Source organism: Cervus canadensis, chromosome 4 (genome assembly GCF_019320065.1).
Source record: "Cervus canadensis isolate Bull #8, Minnesota chromosome 4, ASM1932006v1, whole genome shotgun sequence".
In the NCBI taxonomy this organism is placed as follows: Eukaryota; Metazoa; Chordata; class Mammalia; order Artiodactyla; family Cervidae; genus Cervus; species Cervus canadensis.
Genome location: NC_057389.1, coordinates 93,797,764 through 93,816,633, shown reverse-complemented (window position 1 = coordinate 93,816,633; position 18,870 = coordinate 93,797,764). Strand labels below are relative to the sequence as shown.

Genomic DNA, 18,870 nt, shown 5'->3' with positions numbered 1-18,870 from the left:
TGTCCTATTTTAGATTTCACATATAAGTTATATCATATGGTATTTGCCTTTGTCTTTCTGACTTACTTTACTTGTGTCCCTACGTAATCTTTAATTCCCTTGATTATGACTTTTTCAGGAATAGAACTTGTGTATTCTATCTCCATGCCCAGAATATGGCTTGGTATAGAATGGTCACACATGAGTTTGTTGAATGAATGAATGTGAATTGCAATGGATCTCCAAATATTAGGGCTGAGATACTCAACTTTCATTTCTTCACTCATTCATTGGGTATTACAGTGTACCAACATATTAAGAACAAGATCCAATGCCATGTTAAACAAACACTAATTCTGTAGAGTTGGACCATTAAATAATTGCTGTGAAGTGTGATAAGTGTTGGGCTTCCCAGGTGGTGCTAGTCAAAGAACCCGCCTGCCAATGCATAAGAGACCTGGGTTCAATCCCTGAGTCGGGAAGATCCCCTGGAGGAGTGCATGGCAACCCACTCCAGTATTCTTGCCAGGAGAATCCCATGGATAGAGGAGCCTGGCTACAGTCCATAGGGTTGCAAAGAGTCGGACATAATTGAAGCAAATTAGCATGCACGCATGTGATAAGTGTTGGTCTGGTGCTCAGCAGGGCTTCTCATCCTCAGAACTACTGAAATTTGAGGCTATATAATTCTTGGTGGTGAGGGTCTCCTGTGGATTGAAGGATATTGGTTACATTTTTGGCCTTTATCCACTAGACACCAGGAGCACCCTCCCCTACTGTGATAATAAAAAATGTCTCCAGACACCGCTGAGTATCTCTCAGTGAGGCAGAAATCACTCCCAGGTAAGAACCACTGCCATAGAAGAACCTTGCATTGAACTTCAGTCCCAAGAGATCCCATGGGTTAGACATTTTGGTTTTGAATGAAAATTCATTGACATTCATTTGGTCAAAGAATTTCATGCTATTTTCCTGAACTGACAAGAAAGACCAATCCCATGGAGGTTTGGAAGGTGCTCCCCAAGTAGAACTTGGACTGACTTGTTCAAGAGGAAATAAAATAGAACAGGGGCAAGTAGTGATCACTGTTAATCCAAGTTCAGCATAAACACTCACCATTGATGAAGAGGCTGTCCTTGACCAGAGTGTAGAAGCCTAGCTGGGTGACACCATGGGTCAGTTGGCTCAGCTCCCAGTAAAGCTGCTCTATGTCCAGCCTGTGGCTCATGGGGTCAGGGTGGTAGGTGCAGACAACATCCACGCTGGTGGTTGCACCATCCTTCTCAGGTCTAGGGAGAAAGAGAGTGGGAACTCAAGAGAGAGGTCTTGAAACCACCGGGCGTGGGGCCAAGAAGAGGGAGAAGCAAATGAGAGGTCAGTGGGAAGACTGAGAAACGGGTGGACACCAAAAGTGGTCTTTACCGGCAAATGCTCAGAAAAAGGTCTTACTTGAGGGAGATCAGTCTGCAAGCTGAGTAGAAGGGGCCCAGACTGCTCTTCTGGAACAAGGATCCAAGCTGGGGAGGTAGGAGAAAGATGATGAGCAGAAAGGTCAGGCACTGGGGCAGAGGATACATGGGAATGATCCCACCAGTGGTTGCTGGGACCAGCACCTCACCAGGCGATGCAGGATCATCTTGGTGGAGTTGAACATGGCAGAGCCATTGCTCATGTCTGCTGAGTATGGAAGGTTGGAGATGGTGAAGTTAAGTGTGAGGGTCTTCAGGTTGTATCCCATAGCTGCAATAAGACAGGGCGATAGATGGTTATCACTGAGAGCTGACCTAGAATCACATCAGAGTTCCATATTCATTGTAACTGGTTGTCTTCCAGTAACACTACCACCCACCAAGTCAAAACCAGTGTTATCTGTTCAGCTCCTCCTCCCTCATCTCCAGTTAATACCAGCTGTACTTGCAGAATGCTTCCTACATACATCCCCTCTATCCATCCCTGTCACGTGCAGGTCTTATCTTCTCTGACCTGGACTGACACCCCAGCAGCCTCACTGGATGCCCTTACTAAGGGATGTTCTCTACACTGAACACTAGAATAAATTTTCTTAAATTAAAAACTGACTATTGTCACCACTGTTCTAGGACCACCTGTGGCTCCTTATGGCCTTCAGCACTAAGTTCAACTTTTTTGATCTGGGACTCAAAGTCCTTCTTAATCTGGTTCTTGCCAATCTTTTAGCTTAATGTGTCCATTTACTTCACCTACACCAGGGTTTCCCTGGTGGCTCAGACAGTAAAGGATCTGCCTGCAATGCAGGAAACCCAGGTTCAGTCCTTGAGTCTGGAATAACTCCTGGAGAAGGGATAGCTACCCACTCCAGTATTCTTGTCTGGAGAATTCAATGGGTCACAGAGTCAGACATGACTGAGCAACTAAGGGATCCATCTACTCCAGGTTAAGCTTTAAACTTCATGCAAACCAAATTCCTCTCAGTTCTTCCCACACGCTATGCTGTTTTTGACCAGTGACATTTTTGCTCATGGAATCCCACCAGCCAGGAAAACTTTTCATTCCCTATTTGCCTGGATGGCTCTTACTTTTACTTAAAGACTCGGGTCATATGAAAGTTTCTCCAGAAAGCCTTTCCCTTCTAAATGGTGCCAGGTGCCTTTCCCCAAGACATACATTATAATAGTCTGTTAGTCTCACAAGAGTGGGGGCTCCATGAGGGCCAGCATCAGATTGAATTGTTGGTATAATCTTTGAGACAAGCATGATTGCCCTAAAACCAGAACTGCACACCCTGGCTTCCCAGCTCCTATGTTACAATTGGCTGGTGGATGTGTGAGGCTGGAGAGCTGCTCTTGGGAAGGAAAAGGGGCCTCCAATACCTGTGGTGGATTCTGGCTGCACAGGTGATGGTGAAGTAGGAAGGAACGTGGTAGCTGGTGTGGGAGCTGTGGAAAGGGGAGGTATTAGGGAGGAACAGAGCCCACCCCCAGACTTGGAGAAGCCCCCCAGGCTCACCTGGGCTGTATAAGTGGTTGTCCAAGGACAACCATTCATAGGTTTACCATTAATGAGTGAGAGCAAAGGAGTCATTGCGTAAGTAGAAGGATGAATAAACCTGTGAATGAAATGAACCCAAGAGAGTGGGTAAACACGAGAGAGACTGAATAAAGAGGACGGGCAGATGGAAGGGCAGAAATATGGACAGACAGATGGGATACCTGGATGGATCAGAAGAAGATGGACAAAAGGAGGGTCAAAGAGAAAGAAGGAAGGATAAACACAAGGAAGGAAAGTTGAGAGATAGATGAAAGTGCAGAAGGAAAGAAGGTAAAACAGGTGTATAGGCAGAAGGATGGTTGGATGGATGGATGGATGGATGGAAGGAAGAAAGGGAGGGAAGAGGGAAGGGAGGAAGAGGTCTGAGAGCAGGTGAAACTGGGTGGATGGAAGAAAGAATTGGTGAAAAGATAGGTAAAGTGATCATTACAAGCGTGAATAGACAAATATGGCCAAACCTCTGAGTAGCCACTAGAGCTTGCAACTTGACACCATGACCCCTTCTGCCTTGCCTATAAAAGACTTTGTTATCAGGAGGCAGAGACTACAAGGTCATTATATGACCTCAACCCTTATTACTGTAGGGAATGATTGTTCAAATTTCTTCCTCCAACCCAGAAGGGTGTGGAAAATTCAGAAAGCGAATACCATGGCTGTGGGTCCCAAAAAGAGACCAAGGACTCATCATCCTTTCTCCCACTGACACCTTGTCCGCACTCAGGAGACACAACCTGAGTTTGAGGCAAGTTCCCTCTGTCAGTGAGAAGAAAAGTTAGACTCAAGACCACTGGAGGCTGAAATGGACAGTGGATGAAAAGATACCTACTTGTAGGAGGCTCATCTGGACCATGTTCATTATAACCTGGAAGCAAAAAAGCCACACATTAAGGGGAGGTGGAGGAACAAGCTCAGATATCCCTGCCTTTGTCCACGTGGGGTTCCTCTCTGGATGCCATTCCCTCTGTACCAGGGAATGTATCTATCTCTGTATCTATGCATCTTTTAGGATCAGACTCAAATGTTGTCTCCACGATTAAGGCTTTCCTGACTTTTGGATTAGAAATTAACTGTGGGACTTCCCTGGTGGTCCAGTGGGTAAGACTCCATGCTTCCAATGCAGGGGGTGCAGGTTTGATTCCTGGTTGGGGAACCAAGATCCCACATACTGCACAGTATGGCCAAAAATAAAAGAATAAAATGGGCATCATAAAGGACCAGGCTGTCTCCCTGCCTACCTGATGGGGCAATGGTGATAAGAAAGTGTGAGTTGTCAAACTCTATTCCCAGGCTGGGGACAGATAAGGGAACCAGAGTATAATTTCAGTCAACTTCATCACAGCTGTGCACTGACCATCAGGGACCCCCTTAAGGGTCACCCTTTCAAATGCTGTTTCTTTCTGGATTTGAGGCTCATTCCCAGTGTGTCTGAAGCTTGGACCTCCTAGATGCTCAGAGTGCCAGCCTTCCTTCATGGCTAGAGGCCCCATCCAAGAGAGAGGCCCATCCTGGTCAAAAGCGAGGAGTGGGACTCAGGAAACTCTACTCAATACTCTGGAATGGTCTATATGGGAAAAGAATTTTTTAAAAAGTGGACACATGTTTATATAAAAAATATAAGCAAAAATTTTAATCATTCTTTGCCCGTTTAAATAAAATGATGGTGTTTTAAATCACTAAATAAAAGGAAGAAATAAAGGAGGTCAATGACTTAAAAAAAATTACCCCAAACTGATGTAGAATTTAGAATTAGATGCTAGTCATTTGTGAGTAGTGATGGTTTTGCTTCTTCCTTGCTGGTTTGTATGTCTTTTATTTCTTTTTCTTGTCTGATTGCTGTGGCCAGGAATTCCAATGTTCTGTTGGCTACAGGTGGCGAGGGTGGGCATCCTTGCCTTGTTTCTGGTATTCAGCTTTTCACCATTGAGTGTGATGTTGGCTATGGGTTAGTCATAGATGGGTTTGTTGTGTTGGGATGTGTTCCCTCTGTACCACCTTTGATGGGTTCCTCAGTTGTGAATGGGCATCAAATTTTGTTGAATGCCTTTTCTGCATCTATGATCATGAATTGACCATGTGATTTTTATCCCTCCTTTTTTGGTATGTTGTATTCTATTAATGGATTTGTATATGTTGGACCATCTTTGTATTCCTGGAATTGACCTTACTTAAGCATGGTGTATTAAAAAGAAAGTGAGAAGTGGGGAAAGGAGAGAAATATGAGCTATTCTTTCCCTAAGTCTCCCCTAGAAAGATTTGTTTTTTGGCCATGCCCCTCAGCATGTGGGATCTTAGTTCCCTGACCAGGGATGGAACCCATGCCCCCTGCTTTGGAAGCATGGAGTCTTAACCACTGGACCACCAGGGAAGTCCCTAGAAAGATTCTTCTATGAGTTAAATGCATAGAATGGAGCACAATGTTGGATCCTGAAAACAGTCTTGTACCCTGACTCTGCCACTCTCAAGCCACACCCACTTGGGCAAATTACATAATCTTTCAGAACCTCAGTTTGTTTGTTTGTAAAATGGGTTTGATCAAGGACCAGCTTTGCAGGGTGGCTGTGTGAGTTCAGTGTGGAGTCGAGATTCACACCTGAGTCTGTCTCAAGGTTTCCCCGAGAGAACTGACTAGCTAATAGAGACTCTTCTGGAGTTAGGATGTGGACCCAGTGAGGTGGGCTGAGAACCACTCACCATTGAGGTAGAGACTGTCCTTGTCCAGAGAATAGGGACCCAGCCGGGTGATGCCGTGGGTCTGTCTGCTCAGCTCATGGAACACCTGCTTGGCCAGCAGACTGGGGCCGCTCGGGGACTGCCGGTAGGTGCAGAGGATGTTCACACGTGTCTTGGCGCCATTCTTCACAGACCTGGGGAAGGAGAGGTTGATCTTTGGGAGATGCAGTCCGCTTGGCACTTCTTTACCTGTGGTCACCACATATACCTCACTTCATGTGTTCCACCCTTACTGAACCATTCTTAGTTTCTTCACCTATTCATACTCTCTCACCCTAGGATTTTGCACATGTAGTCACTTCTGCCTGTAAGTTTCTCCCCTTCTTTCTTTACTTGTATAAGTTCCTGATCATCCTTCAGGTCGCCACTTACACACTTCATCCTCCTCCTCCAAGAAGTCTCCCAGGCTGGGTCAGGTTCCATTCAGGTTCCCACAATATCCCATGCTTGTCAAATCACAAGCCTGGTTATCTTCTGTGTTAGCATATGTTATTTGTCCCTGTTCCCTCTGGATGGTGACCTCCATGAGGCCAGGGAATAGGACAGTCTAGTTCACTGTTGTCATGTGGAACCCCCCATACTTAGCACACTGCCTGCTCTGTGTGAAAATCCAAGTCCTGCTGAATGGATTTTAAAATGTGGTTCATCCATACAGTGGGATGTTCTTTGGCCTTAAAAAAGAAGGAAATTACGGCAAAGGCTGCAGCACAGATGGACCTTGAGAACATCATGTTAAATGAATTAAGCCAGTCACACACACAAAAATACTGTATAATGTACACTTCTATGAGGTACCCAGAGTTGTCAAGTTCATAGAGACAGAATATAGAATGGTGGTTGTCAGCATTTAGGGGTAGATGGAAACGAGAAGCTGTTGTTTAATGTTTAATGGGCATAATTTCAGTTTTGTGAGTTCTGGAGCCTGGTTGCGCAGCAAAGTGAATGCATGTAACACCACTGAGCTATATGGGCTTCCCGGTGGCTGAGCAGTTAAGAATCCCCCTGCCAATGCAGGAGATGCAGGTTCAACCCCTGGTTTGGGAAGAGCCCCTGGAGAAGGAAATGGCAACCCACTCCAGTATTCTTGCCTGGGAAATCCCACGGGCAAAGGAGCCTGGTGGGCTGCAGTCTATGGGGTCGCAGAAGAGTCGGACATGACTTATCAACTAAACAACAACGACTGAACTATCCACTTAAAAATGGTTCAGATGTAAGTTTCATGTGGTGTGTATTTTACAATTAAAAAAAATCAATTTGACACATGGTAGATATTCATTTAATAGGAACTCTATGGTATGGAGAGATTAGAAGGGTTTAGAGTTGTTTAGCCCCTGAATCCCTTGATCCTTGATGAGACCAATGCTACAAAATGTGATACAATAGACCATAAAAAAGGTTCTTGCAAAACCAGCACTTCAAAAATGCATGCATGTATACATGGAACCTAGAAAGATGGTACTCATGAACCTATTTGCAGGACAGCAGTGGAGATGCAGACATAGAGAACAGACCTGTGGACATAGGGCAGGAAGGAGAGGGTGGGATGACTGGAAAGAGTAGCGTGGAAACATACACATTACAATATGCAAAACAGATAGCCAGTGGAAGTTTACTGTGGACTCAGGGAGCTCAAACCAGTGCTCTGCTAGAAGGGACATATGTATACCTATATACATATGTATACCTATACCTATGTATGTATACATATGTATACCTATACCTATGTATGTATACATATATATGTGTATACTTATGTATGGCTGATTCATGTTGATGCATGGCAGAAACCAACACAATATTGTAAAGCAATTATCCTTCAATTAAAAACAAACTTTTTTTTAAAAAAATGAATGCCTGCAGTGGCATTTACACCTCCACAAATGCTGAGAAGAACTAGGTGTCTAGTGCTAAAGAAAGAGATGCTAAAAAAATGTTCCCATTACAAGAAAAAAATGTAATTATGTGTTGATGGGTGTTAACTAAATGTATTGTGATAATCATTTTACCATATACAAATATATCAAATCATTATGTTGTACACTTTAATAATACAATGCTATATGTTAATTACAACTCAATAAAACTAGAAAAGATGAAAATAAAATGACACACAAAAGTAAAAAAGGAAAGGAAAAAATTCATCTTCCTTAAAAGGACAGTATAAATTCAAGTGTGTGCGTGTGTGCCAAGTTGCTTTAGTCGTGTCAGACTCTTTGTGACCCTATGGATCACAGCCTGCCAGACTCCTCTGTCCATGGGATTTTCCAGGCAAGAATACTGGAGTGGGTTGCCATTTCCTGCTCCAGGGGATCTTCCCAACCCAGGAATTGAACCTGTGTCTCCTGCATTGGCAGGAGGACTCTTTACCACTGAGCCACCTGGGGAACTGCTCTCCCATTTCTATTTCTTTGTGCCCTCACTGCCTTTGAAATCACTTTACTTAGATATTTATTCTGCTACTAGGTATCAGTTTTATTGACTAGATGTGGGCAGGTCTACTGCCTGCCACCCAGAGCACCACCTGCCTCAGAGGCTGTACCATCAGCGTCAGTTGAATGAAAATATGAATGAAAAGTGCTTCACCCATACCAAGAGTTCACAGACTGACCAGGAGAAGTGAGATTACTGCTCTGTGGACACGGAGTTTCTGCTCAGGGTGATGAGAAGTTTTGGGAGTAGACGGTGATGATGTTAGCACACTATTGTGCATATAATCAATATCTCTGAATTGTACACTTAAAGATGGCTAAAAAGGCTAATTTTACATCTATATTATTTATGTTATTGGGCTTCCCTGGTGGCTCAGTGGTAAAGAACCTGCCTGCCAACGCACGAGACATGGGTTCCATCCCTGGGTCGGGAGGATCCCCTGGGGAAGGAAATGGCAACCCACTCCAGTATTCTTGCCTGGAGAATCCCATAGACAGAGGAGCCTGGAGGGCTATGGTCCATGAGGTCACAAAAGAGCTGGACATGACTTAGGGACTAAAACAATAAGAACAACAACAAACAAAATTATGTTATCACAATTTAAAAAAATTAATACTGTGAAAAAAATGGATGTAGAATAGGACCCTCCAAGGAGAGCCTGCTGCCTCTGGGGGCAGCTCCCACAGCCAGGAGTCCACGTCCTTAGGTGTGCCGGTGGGGAGGTGTTCTCACCTTAGGGAGATGACCCTGCAGCCGGCATACCGGGCACCCAGGCTGCTCCTCTGGAACAACGGGCTGAGCTGGAGAGGAAGGAGAGAGCCACCGGTGGTCACGTGTGGGCGTCGGCCCACAGGAGGGACACGGCGGGGTGAGCGGGGGAAGCAGGCATCTCACCAGGTGCTGCATGAGGGTATCTGTGATGTTGAACTTGTGGGAACCTGGGTGACCCATGTCTGATGAGTAGCGCAGGTTGTCGATGGTGAAGTTCAGTGTGAAGGGCTCCTCACTGACCTCCCCAGCTGCAGTAGGTAGAGAGAGAGTCCAGGTTCACTGGGAGCGTGGGTCCCAGTGCCCACCCAGGTGGGGCTTCCAAGGGTCCTGTGTCTTCTTCCCAATCAACCTGAAGGTCACTTGCTGATGTGACGGCTCCAGCAACCAGTGAGGGTTGGCTTAATGATTTGGGGACTCATTTTTCGCGCCCTGATGTAGGCGTGGAGGGCTCTGTGAAAACACTGGTGGCTCTGTCCATTCCCAGGAGAAGAGGGCACTGATGACCCCAGACATCTGTCATAGTCTCTCTGCCCTCCATCTCTCTGTCTCTGTCTCTCTCTATGCACATATATTTATATTTAAATATAAATTTATAAGTGAATATATACTATATAAACATGTAATTTATATATTATATATTATGTAATGTATAAATAAATATAGATATAAATATAAATATATGTGTGTGAGTGTGTGTGTCTATTTCTTTCTCTTTCTCCTCCCCTTACAGCCAGATGTGCCGATCTTTTATGCACTGGTTAAAAAAACCCAACAATCTAGCAGCTATATAACCAACTTTTCAGCATCTTGGTGAATTGATGTGTAAGATAATATAATAATGACTCCTGCTTCAAAGGTTGTTATGAAGTTTCAACAAGTTAATTTTTCTAAGACACTTAAGCACAGTGCTGGGAACAGATGGATCAATAGCTGGGGTGACTTTTACAGACCCCAAGAGAAGTAGAATAAATGAATGTACGATGCAAGTGAGACCAGAGACCCCTTGACTTGACTCTGGGCTAGATAAGCACAGCAGGAGCTAAGTGATTAAGCAAAAGCTTTTCTCTGGGATAAAAGTTTACCTCCTCTCTCTCCTCCTCTCCCATCACTCCTTTCTGTCTTTCACTACCTTCCAGGCTCCCTTCTGTTCACCTTTCCTTCCATCCTTCCATATTTCTTCCCAAACATTTGTCCTTTCTTCTTCCTTCTATCCTTTCTTCCTTTTTTTCACCCACCTATCTATACATCTATCCATTTATCCTTCCTTTCTTCTATCCACCCACTTATCCATCCATCCACTCATCCATCCTTCTTTCTTACCTCACTCTTTCCCTTCTTCCCATTAGTCTCTCTTTCTATGATCCTTCTGTCCCTCTTTCCTTCATTCCCTGCTTTCTTTCATCCATCTTTCCTTGCTCCCTCCCTCCATCGTTTCCTTTCTTCCATCCATCCATCCTCCTTTCACTCCATTCATTCCTATTTCCCTCCTTGCATCTGTTTATACATCCTCCCTCCTTCCCTTCACTTTCCCTTCTTCCATTCATCTTTCTGCCATTCACTAGCTCATCCATCTTCTCTCTCTCTCTCCTTCCACTCATCATTTCTTTGATCAGTGACAGACCCAAGGACAGTTTGAGGGTGTTGAAATAACACACTCCTAAGGCAGGGGTGAGTTTCCCTGATGCATTAATGGTAAAGAATCTGCCTGCCAGGCAGGAGATGCAGGAGATGCAGGATACGTGGGTTTGATCCCTGGGTTGGGAAGATCCCCTGGAGGAGAAAATGACAATCCACTCTGGTATTCTTGCCTGGACAATCTCATGGACAGAGGAGGCTGGCAGGCTACCGTCCATGGGGCACAAAAATTTGGATGTGACTTAGTGACTGAGAAAGACAAGGGTGGTAGATTCTTGAAAACCTACAAGGTTCTCATTACAGGATTTGCTGGGAATGCATTTTGGTGAATACCTATTATGTCTGGTCTATGAACTAAAACATAATAGGTGTGCACCAAAAATCAGCATGTCTTTTGAGATAAACTCACTATAAATAACAAGAAGTGACAATATGAGTTTTGGAATTGCATGAACTCTTGGTTTCCTTATTTATCTGCTGTGTAGCTTGGTATTCTGAGTCTGAGTTTCCTCAACTGTAAAATGGAGCAAAATCACATAACTGTATGGAGAATTAAGGTATAGAGTGTATATACTTTAATGAATTGTCCCCCCATTCATATGTTGAAACCCCAGTCTCAGTTCCTCAGAAGGTGACTGGAGACCTCCCTGTTGGTTCCGTGGCTAAGATTCCCAATGCATGGGACCTGGGTTCGAGCCTTTGTCAGGGAACTAAGATCTCACATGCCGAAACTAGGAGTCTGCATGCCAACTAAAAAAAAGATCCTGCATATGCAACTTAAAAAAAGGTCCTGAATGCCACAACTAAAGATCTTGCATGCCATAACCAGCACCCGAAGCAGTCAAATAAATAAATAAATAAAATATTTAAAGAGTACTAAGGACACGGTTTCAGGAGAATTAAAATGCAAGCCATATGAAGGTCAGAATACAGTGGGATAATTTTGTTGTTGTTTTTCAGTCCTTCAGTCATGTCCGACTCTTTGTCACCCCATGGACTGTAACCCATCAGGCTCCTCTGTCCATGGAATTCTCCAGCAAAGAATACTGAAGTGGGTTGCCGTTTCCTTCTCCAGGGGATATTTCTGACCCAGGGATTGAATTCATGAGTCCTGCATTGTGGGCAGATTCTTTGCTGCTGAGCCACCAGGGAAGCCGGGTGGGAGAACATAAATGTGTCTAAAATCTCCTGGGCGGGAACGTCCCACCAGGATCCAGGAGAGAGAGAGAAGGGATGAGGTAGGGATCTTCCAGAAGCTTCCCTCATGGAGGACAGAGGGTGAAGGAGAAAAACTGCTTTCCAACCCCAAAGTGGAGGCGGGTCAGGAAATCCAGGCCGGGCATACTCACGGGTGGTAGGGGGGGCCAGGGCTGCATAGGTGTAACCTGCCGAGAGAAGATGAGAGAAGCTGAATCAGCATTGGGGTGAACATAAAAGATTAAGGGATATACAGCATTTGTTCTTCTCTTTCAGACCGTCATACAGAATTAAGTAAGTCAAAAGAGAAAAACAAATATTGTATACAAATGCATATATGGGGAGTCTAGCAAATGGTCCTGATAAACCTATCTGCAGGGCAGGAATAGACCCTGTGTGTGTGTGCTGAATTGCTTCAGTTGCATCTGACTCTGTGCGACCCTATGGACTGTAGCCCGCCAGGTTCTTCTGCCCATGGGATTCTCCAGGCAAGAATACTGGAGTGGGTTGCCATGCCCTCCTCCAGGAGATCTTTGTGACTCAGTGATTGAACCCACATCTCATGTCTTCTGCATTGGCAGGCAGGTTCTTTACCACTAGCACCACCTGGGAAGCCCTTATATACTCTGCTATGTGTAAAATAGCTAGCTAGCAAGCTCCGAGAGTTGGTGATGGACAGGGAAGCCTGGCATGCTGCAGTCCATGGGGTCGCAAAGAGTCAGACACGACTGAGTGACTGAACTGAACTGGGAAGCTACTGTATAGCATAGGGAGCTCAACTCAGGGCTCTGTGATGACCGAGATGGGTGGGATGGGGGCAGGGTGGGGGGCTCAGGCAGGAGGAGGGGTGAGTATGCTTACAGCTGACTCACACTGTTGTAGAGCAGAAACTAACGCAACATCGTAAAGCAATTATGTGCACGCATGCTCAGTTATATCTGGCTCTCTGTGACCCCATGGACTGTAGCCTGCCAGGCCCCTCCGGGATTTTACAGCCTGCCAGACCCCTCTGGGATTTGCCAGGCCTCTATGGGGTTTTATAGGCGAGAATACTGGAGTCGGTTGCCATCCCCTTCTCCAGGGAATCTTCCTGACCCAAGGATCAAACCCTCTCTCCTGTATCTCCTGCATTGGCAAGCAGATTCTTTATCACTGAACCACCAGGGAAACCCCAATTAAAAAAAAAAAACAATGAAGGAAGTTATTTCAAGGAAAAATTGAAAACATGTTATTGAGAATTTGAAGCATTTTAATGGGTTAATGTTATTATTGCTATTAGAACAATAAAATTAAGCAAAAGTAGTGGCTCAGATGGTAAAGAATCTGCCTTCAATGCAGGAGACTTGGGTTCAATCCCTAGGTTCAATCCCTGGGTTCTGCAGGGGATCCTAAAGAAGAGAATGGCAACCCACTCCAGTATTCTTGCCTGGAGAATTCCATGGACAGAGGAGCCTGGCAGGCTACAGTCCATGGGGTTGCAAAGAGCTGGACATGACTGAACAACTGACACTTTCACTTTCATACAAAAAATAAAATAAAAAATATTATACATAAAAAAAAAGATTAAAGAAGAGGGAGGATTTAGGGACCTATGTGGGGAAAGCAGAGAAGAAGAGGTAGTGGAGGGATGTTCAAGAAGAAGCAAGCAGGCAACAAGATTGGGCGGAACCAAGTTATTACTTCATCATAATGAAGACAACCCAGACCAGAAGGAGAAAAAGACGGATCAGAGCTCCTTTCAGAAGAATGAAAACAATGGCAACTCAAGTCCCCCTCCTTTTGAGAGACCATGGCTGTAACGTAGTCCCTCACCATTCACGTAGAGGCTATTTCTGTCCAAACTGAAGGAGCCCAGCTGGGTGATGCCATCCGTCCCACGGCTCAGTTCCCAGTACAGCTGCTGTTTGTTCAGTGCGGGTCTTGCAGGGTCAGAGTGGAGTCTGCAGACCACATTCACTCCAGTGGCTGCTCCCCTCTTTTCAGGCCTAGAGAAGAAAAGATGCAGGAACGTGGAATACTAAGGAAGAGTCCGTCTAGGTGTGAAAGGGAGGAGGCTAAGGGAGATGCTGAAGGCATTAGCTTGGAAGCCTTCAGCGGTTCTCCTAAGTGTCTTTCATCTGAGACCAACCCCTGGAAACTCAGGACAGAAAACATTTTAATTAGAAATTTGCAGGGGCGTTCCCTGGTGGTCCAGGGGTTAGGGCTAGTTGCTTTCACTGCCCTGCTTGGGTTCAATCCCTGGTGGAGGAACTAAAATCACGCGTGCGATGTGACCAAAAGAAAAAAAAAAAGAGGGACTTCTCTGGTGTTCCAGTGGTTAAGAATCTGCCTGCCAATGCAGCGGACATGGGTTTGATCCCTGGTCTCGGAAGATCTCACATGCTGCAGAGCAACAAAGCCTGTGTGTCGCAACTACCCAAGCCAGCGCACCCTAGAGCCGGAGCTCCACAGCCAGAGAAGCCAGCACAAAGAGAAGCCTGTGCACCACCACTAGAAAGTAGCTAGCCACAACTAGAGAAAGCCCACACAGCAACAAAGACCCAGCACAACCAAAAATAAATGAAAGCATAAATAAATAAATTGATTTCTTTAAAAAAAGGAATTTGCAGATAGGAATTTGCACTGATTATCCCACTTCTTTGCAGGGGAGAGCTTTCATTTGAGACAAAATATACAGAATTCTGTAAATAACAACATGATGCCTTGTTTCCAAGCATTGAGCATAGCACCATCTGGGCATGAAGAAGGCATGAGGGGTCACAGTGGGCCCTGGAGCTCAGTACTTCCAGGGACATGCCTAGCCACTGAATCCAGCACCCGATGCAAGAGGGTCCAGTGACCGGATGAATCATTCCATCTGGGGGAGTCTCACCTGAGCGACTCCAGGCTGCAGCCAGCATAGAGGGGGCCGACACTGGTCTTACTGAGCAAGACCCTGAGCTGGTGGGGAAAGAGAGGGAGGTGAGCAGAAGGGATGAGAGGATACACAGGGACAAGGTGGACCTAACAGAGGCCGATCAAGGGCTCTCACTCGCTGCTGTAAGATCCTTTCGGTGGCGCTGAACTTCTGAGAAGATGGGCGACCCATGTCCTCCGTGTACTGCATGTTGGTGATGGTGAAGTTCAGGGTGAAGGACACCAGGTGAAGGTCAGTGGCTGCAGTGGGGGAGGAAGAGAAGGATGCCCAGTTTGGGCCACAGTCATGGCCAAGGTTTCCTGGGAGACTGGGACTGACCAATACACGCTGTCTTGTGCTAATTGCTTCTGTCGAGTCTAATTCTTTGAGACCCTATGGGCCGTAGCCCGCCAGAATCCTCTGTCCATGGGATCCTCCATGTAAGAACACTGGAGTGGGTTGCCATGCCCTCCTCCAGGAGATCTTCCTGACCCAGGGATCAAACCTACATCTCTTACATCTCCCTCATTGGCAGGCGGGTTCTTTACCACTAGTGCTACCTGGGAAGCCCATATATACACTACTGCGTATAAAACAGATAATTAACGAGAACCAACTGTACAGCAGAGGGAACTCTACTCAAGGCACCAGAAGCAGGTTAAGGAAAGCTGTAGGCTTCTCAAGCTGAAACAGAGAACATTCTGGAATTGCCAAGACATCAGGAACCTTCGTGCATTCATTCCGTGAGCACTTATTGAATACCTAGTATGTGTGAGGTTCTGTGTTGGACTCTGCGAGCCCAAAGATGAAAAGGGCATGGGACTTTCCAGGTGGTCTAGTCATTAAGATTCCACACTACCGATGCAGGGGGACCGGGTTCAATCCCTGGTCAGGAAACTAGATCTGGTGTGCCACAACTGAGAGTTCATATGGTACAACTAAGACTTGATGCAGCCAAATAAATAAAACATTAAAAAAAAAAGATGAATAGGGCATAGTCTGTCAATGTGGCCAGTGGAGTGATCAGGTCATTATGCTGCAGGGGAAGCTGGTGGGGGATGGTGTGCAATTCCAGGATGGGCACCCAGTCAGTGACTGAGGAAAGATTCTTAGAGGAAGCATCATTTTAAGTGTAACCAAACCTATGAGTAAGAGTTAGGTGAATAGGAACAGAGCAAGCGTTAAGCAGAGGGAACAACGTGGCTATAGTCCTGGCAGGAGGGCAGAATAGTTACACTCAGAATGAGGTGCATTGGCCATGGGGGAGGGTAGATGTGAAACTGGAGGGATCCTCTGAGCCCAGAAAACTGAGGCAGTGACTCTGCAGGACAAGGGTCTGGACTTGATTTGTAGACCAGATGGGGTCATCCAAAGATTGTCCACAAGAGAGGAATTAGGGCTCCCCTGGTGGTCCAGTGGTTAAAAGTCCGCCTGCCAATGCAGGGGACAGGGGTTTGATCCCTTGCCCAGGAAGATTCCTCATGCCACAGAGCAAATAAGCCCAGGCGCCTCAACTACTGAGCCTGTGTGCTGCAACTCCTGAAGCCCGAGCACCCAAAGTCGATGTTCCACAACAGAAGCCACTACAATGAGAGGCCTGTGCACCGCAACTAGAGAGGAGCCCCTGCTCGCTGCAACTAGATAAAGCCTGCAAGTGGCAAGGAAGACCCAGCACAGCCAAAAATAAATAAATAAAAGAGAGGAATTATATGGACAGAGGCACATTAGGAGGGACCCTGCAGGTGCCGTGGGGAAAACTGTAGGAAGCCAGTGTGGAAATTACTGCAGTAGTCCAAATGCTGGTGGCCCAAATAAAGATGAAGCAATGCAGATGCAGGGAAAGGAAAGACTCTCAAGACATTCCAAAAGGAGATGATTTTGTGACGGACAGATGTGGGTGGTGAGCAAGAGGGAGGGCTTAAGCTGGCACTCATGTCTCTGCCTTTGGTGATGGGGAGAAGGAACAAGTTTGGGAGAGGATGATGATGTTAAGGGTCATAGACCAAGAGGTTGTTTGATGTCTGGCAGCTGGGTGGTGGGGGCTGGACTCAGGGTTTAGATGCTGAACAACTGGACCCTAAGCAGCCAGATGGCCCTTAAGATCCATGGAAATGGATGTGTTCACTCAGGGAAGGTGAGTAAGCAATGAAGGAAGAAGTGATCTTGTGGGAATGATTTTGTAAAAATGGTTTGGGTACCAGTAAGAGCCTTCCTACTTGTGGGCTTGGAGGATGGAGCCAGAGAAGACACTGGGAAGAATGTGGAGGTCCCAGCAGCTGAGGAAAAAGACACCAGAAATGAAATTGAGAGTGGCACATCTGTAAAGAAACAGTGGCAGTGGTGGTGGTTCTAGTTATAAAAATGTGCCTCTTTTCAGTTCAGTTCAGTCACTCAGTCATGTCTGACTCTTTGTGACCCCATGAACTGCAGCATGCCAGGACTCCCTGTCCATCACCAACTGCCAGAGTCCACCCAAACCCATGTCCATTGTGTCGGTGATGCCATCCAACCATCTCATCCTCTGTTGTCCCCTTCTCCTCCTGCCCCCAATCCTCCCCAGCATCAGGGTCTTTTCCAGTGAGTCAGCTCTTTGCATCAGGTGGCCAAAGTATTGGAGTTTCAGCTTCAACATCAGTCCTTCCAGTGAACACCCAGGACTGATCTCCTTTAGGATGGACTGGTTGGATCTCCTTGCAGTCCAAGGGACTCTGAAGAGTCTTCTCCAACACCACAGTTCAAAAGCATCAATTCTTTGGCACTCAGCTTTCTTTATAGTCCAACTCTCACATCCATACATGACTACTGGAAAAACCATAGCGTTGACCAGACAGACCTTTGTTGGTAAAGTAATGTCTCTGCTTTTTAATATGCTGTCTAGGTTGATCATAACTTCCCTTCCTCTTTTAGCAGTGGATAAAGAAGATGTGTGTATACACACAGACAGACAGACACACACACACATCGGAATATTACTCATCCATGAAAAAGAATGAAACAATGCCATTTGCAGTAACATGAATCGACCTAGAGATTGTCATACAGAATGAAGTAAGTCAGACAGAGAAGGAGAAATATGACATCCATTACACGTGGAATCTAAAAAGACATGATACAAATGAACTAACTTACAAAACAGAAAGAGACTCACAGACTTAGAGGACAAACCTAATGGTTTCAGGGGTTGGGGGGAAGGTTGGGGGAAGGGATAGTTAGGGAGTTTGGGACAGACACATACACACTGCTATATTTAAAATGGATAACCAACAATGACCTACTGTATAGCACAGGGAGCTCTGCTCAATGTTATGTGGCAGCCTGGATGGGAGGGGAGTTTGGGGGAGAATGTATATATGTATGGCTGAGTCCCTTTGCTGCCCACCTGAAACTATCACAACATTGTTAATCGGCTATACTCCAATATAAAATAAAAAGTTTTAAAAAATAAAAACAAAGAAACAAAACATGTGTCTTTCTCTGCCCCGTTTAGCCTGCAGTCAGGGCACCATCCTCGGTTGTGTGTATCCGGGAGGGGAGGAGAGGTGATTCCTGCCACCTGCAATTCAGTCCACATTTGCTATGCATGTCCTCTGGACCCCTACCATCCAGAGGGGTATAACAGGAGGAAGGGTTGGCTGGTTAAACAACTCCTATGTTTCAGGGGAAGGGAGGTGGTCACAGGCACATAGAAATACTCACTGTTGGCAGTGGTGGCTGAGGTCCGATGGGAGTAACCTGTAAAGAGGGGGTGAGACGGTGAGGAAGGGGAGGGAGAGATGTTTAACGAAGAGACAGCTTGGCCACTGGAGAGATGGCAGCTGGACCAATGTGGCTCTGAGTCATTACAAAGCAGACCGAGTGCTCACCGGGAAGGGATCAAAGTCTGCTACTGCCCTCCGTCTCCGGAGAGACAAAAGATGCGCTCTGTTTTTTAGTCGGTAAGACATGTTGGACTTTTTGTGATCCCACAGACTGTAGCCTGCCAGGCTTCTCTGTCTGTGGGATTTCCCAGTCAAGAATACTGGAGAGGGTTGCCACTTCCTCCTCCAGGGGGTCTTCCCGAGCCAGCGATTGAAACCGAGTCTCCTGAATTGCAGATGGATTCCTTACCACTGAGCCACCCGGGAAGACCAAGGTGAGCCCTAAGCACCTTGAAATATGAGTCCCCAGTGGAAGTACAGAACCCTTCTGTAGCAGAGCCCACCCAC

General features: G+C 46.0%; 1 protein-coding gene across 1 annotated transcript in view; it reads right to left on the bottom strand.

Annotated features, from left to right (window-relative positions):
* Positions 1-18,870, bottom strand: part of LOC122440464 (mucin-16-like) — a 115,078-nt gene that overhangs the window by 16,205 nt on the left and 80,003 nt on the right. Inside the window, 13 exon segments of the mRNA XM_043466761.1 lie at positions 1,096-1,268; positions 1,429-1,496; positions 1,598-1,719; positions 2,829-2,894; positions 3,833-3,868; positions 5,698-5,870; positions 8,899-8,966; positions 9,061-9,185; positions 11,922-11,957; positions 13,582-13,754; positions 14,642-14,709; positions 14,801-14,925; positions 18,362-18,397. Coding sequence (XP_043322696.1) covers positions 1,096-1,268; positions 1,429-1,496; positions 1,598-1,719; positions 2,829-2,894; positions 3,833-3,868; positions 5,698-5,870; positions 8,899-8,966; positions 9,061-9,185; positions 11,922-11,957; positions 13,582-13,754; positions 14,642-14,709; positions 14,801-14,925; positions 18,362-18,397 — 1,269 coding nt within the window.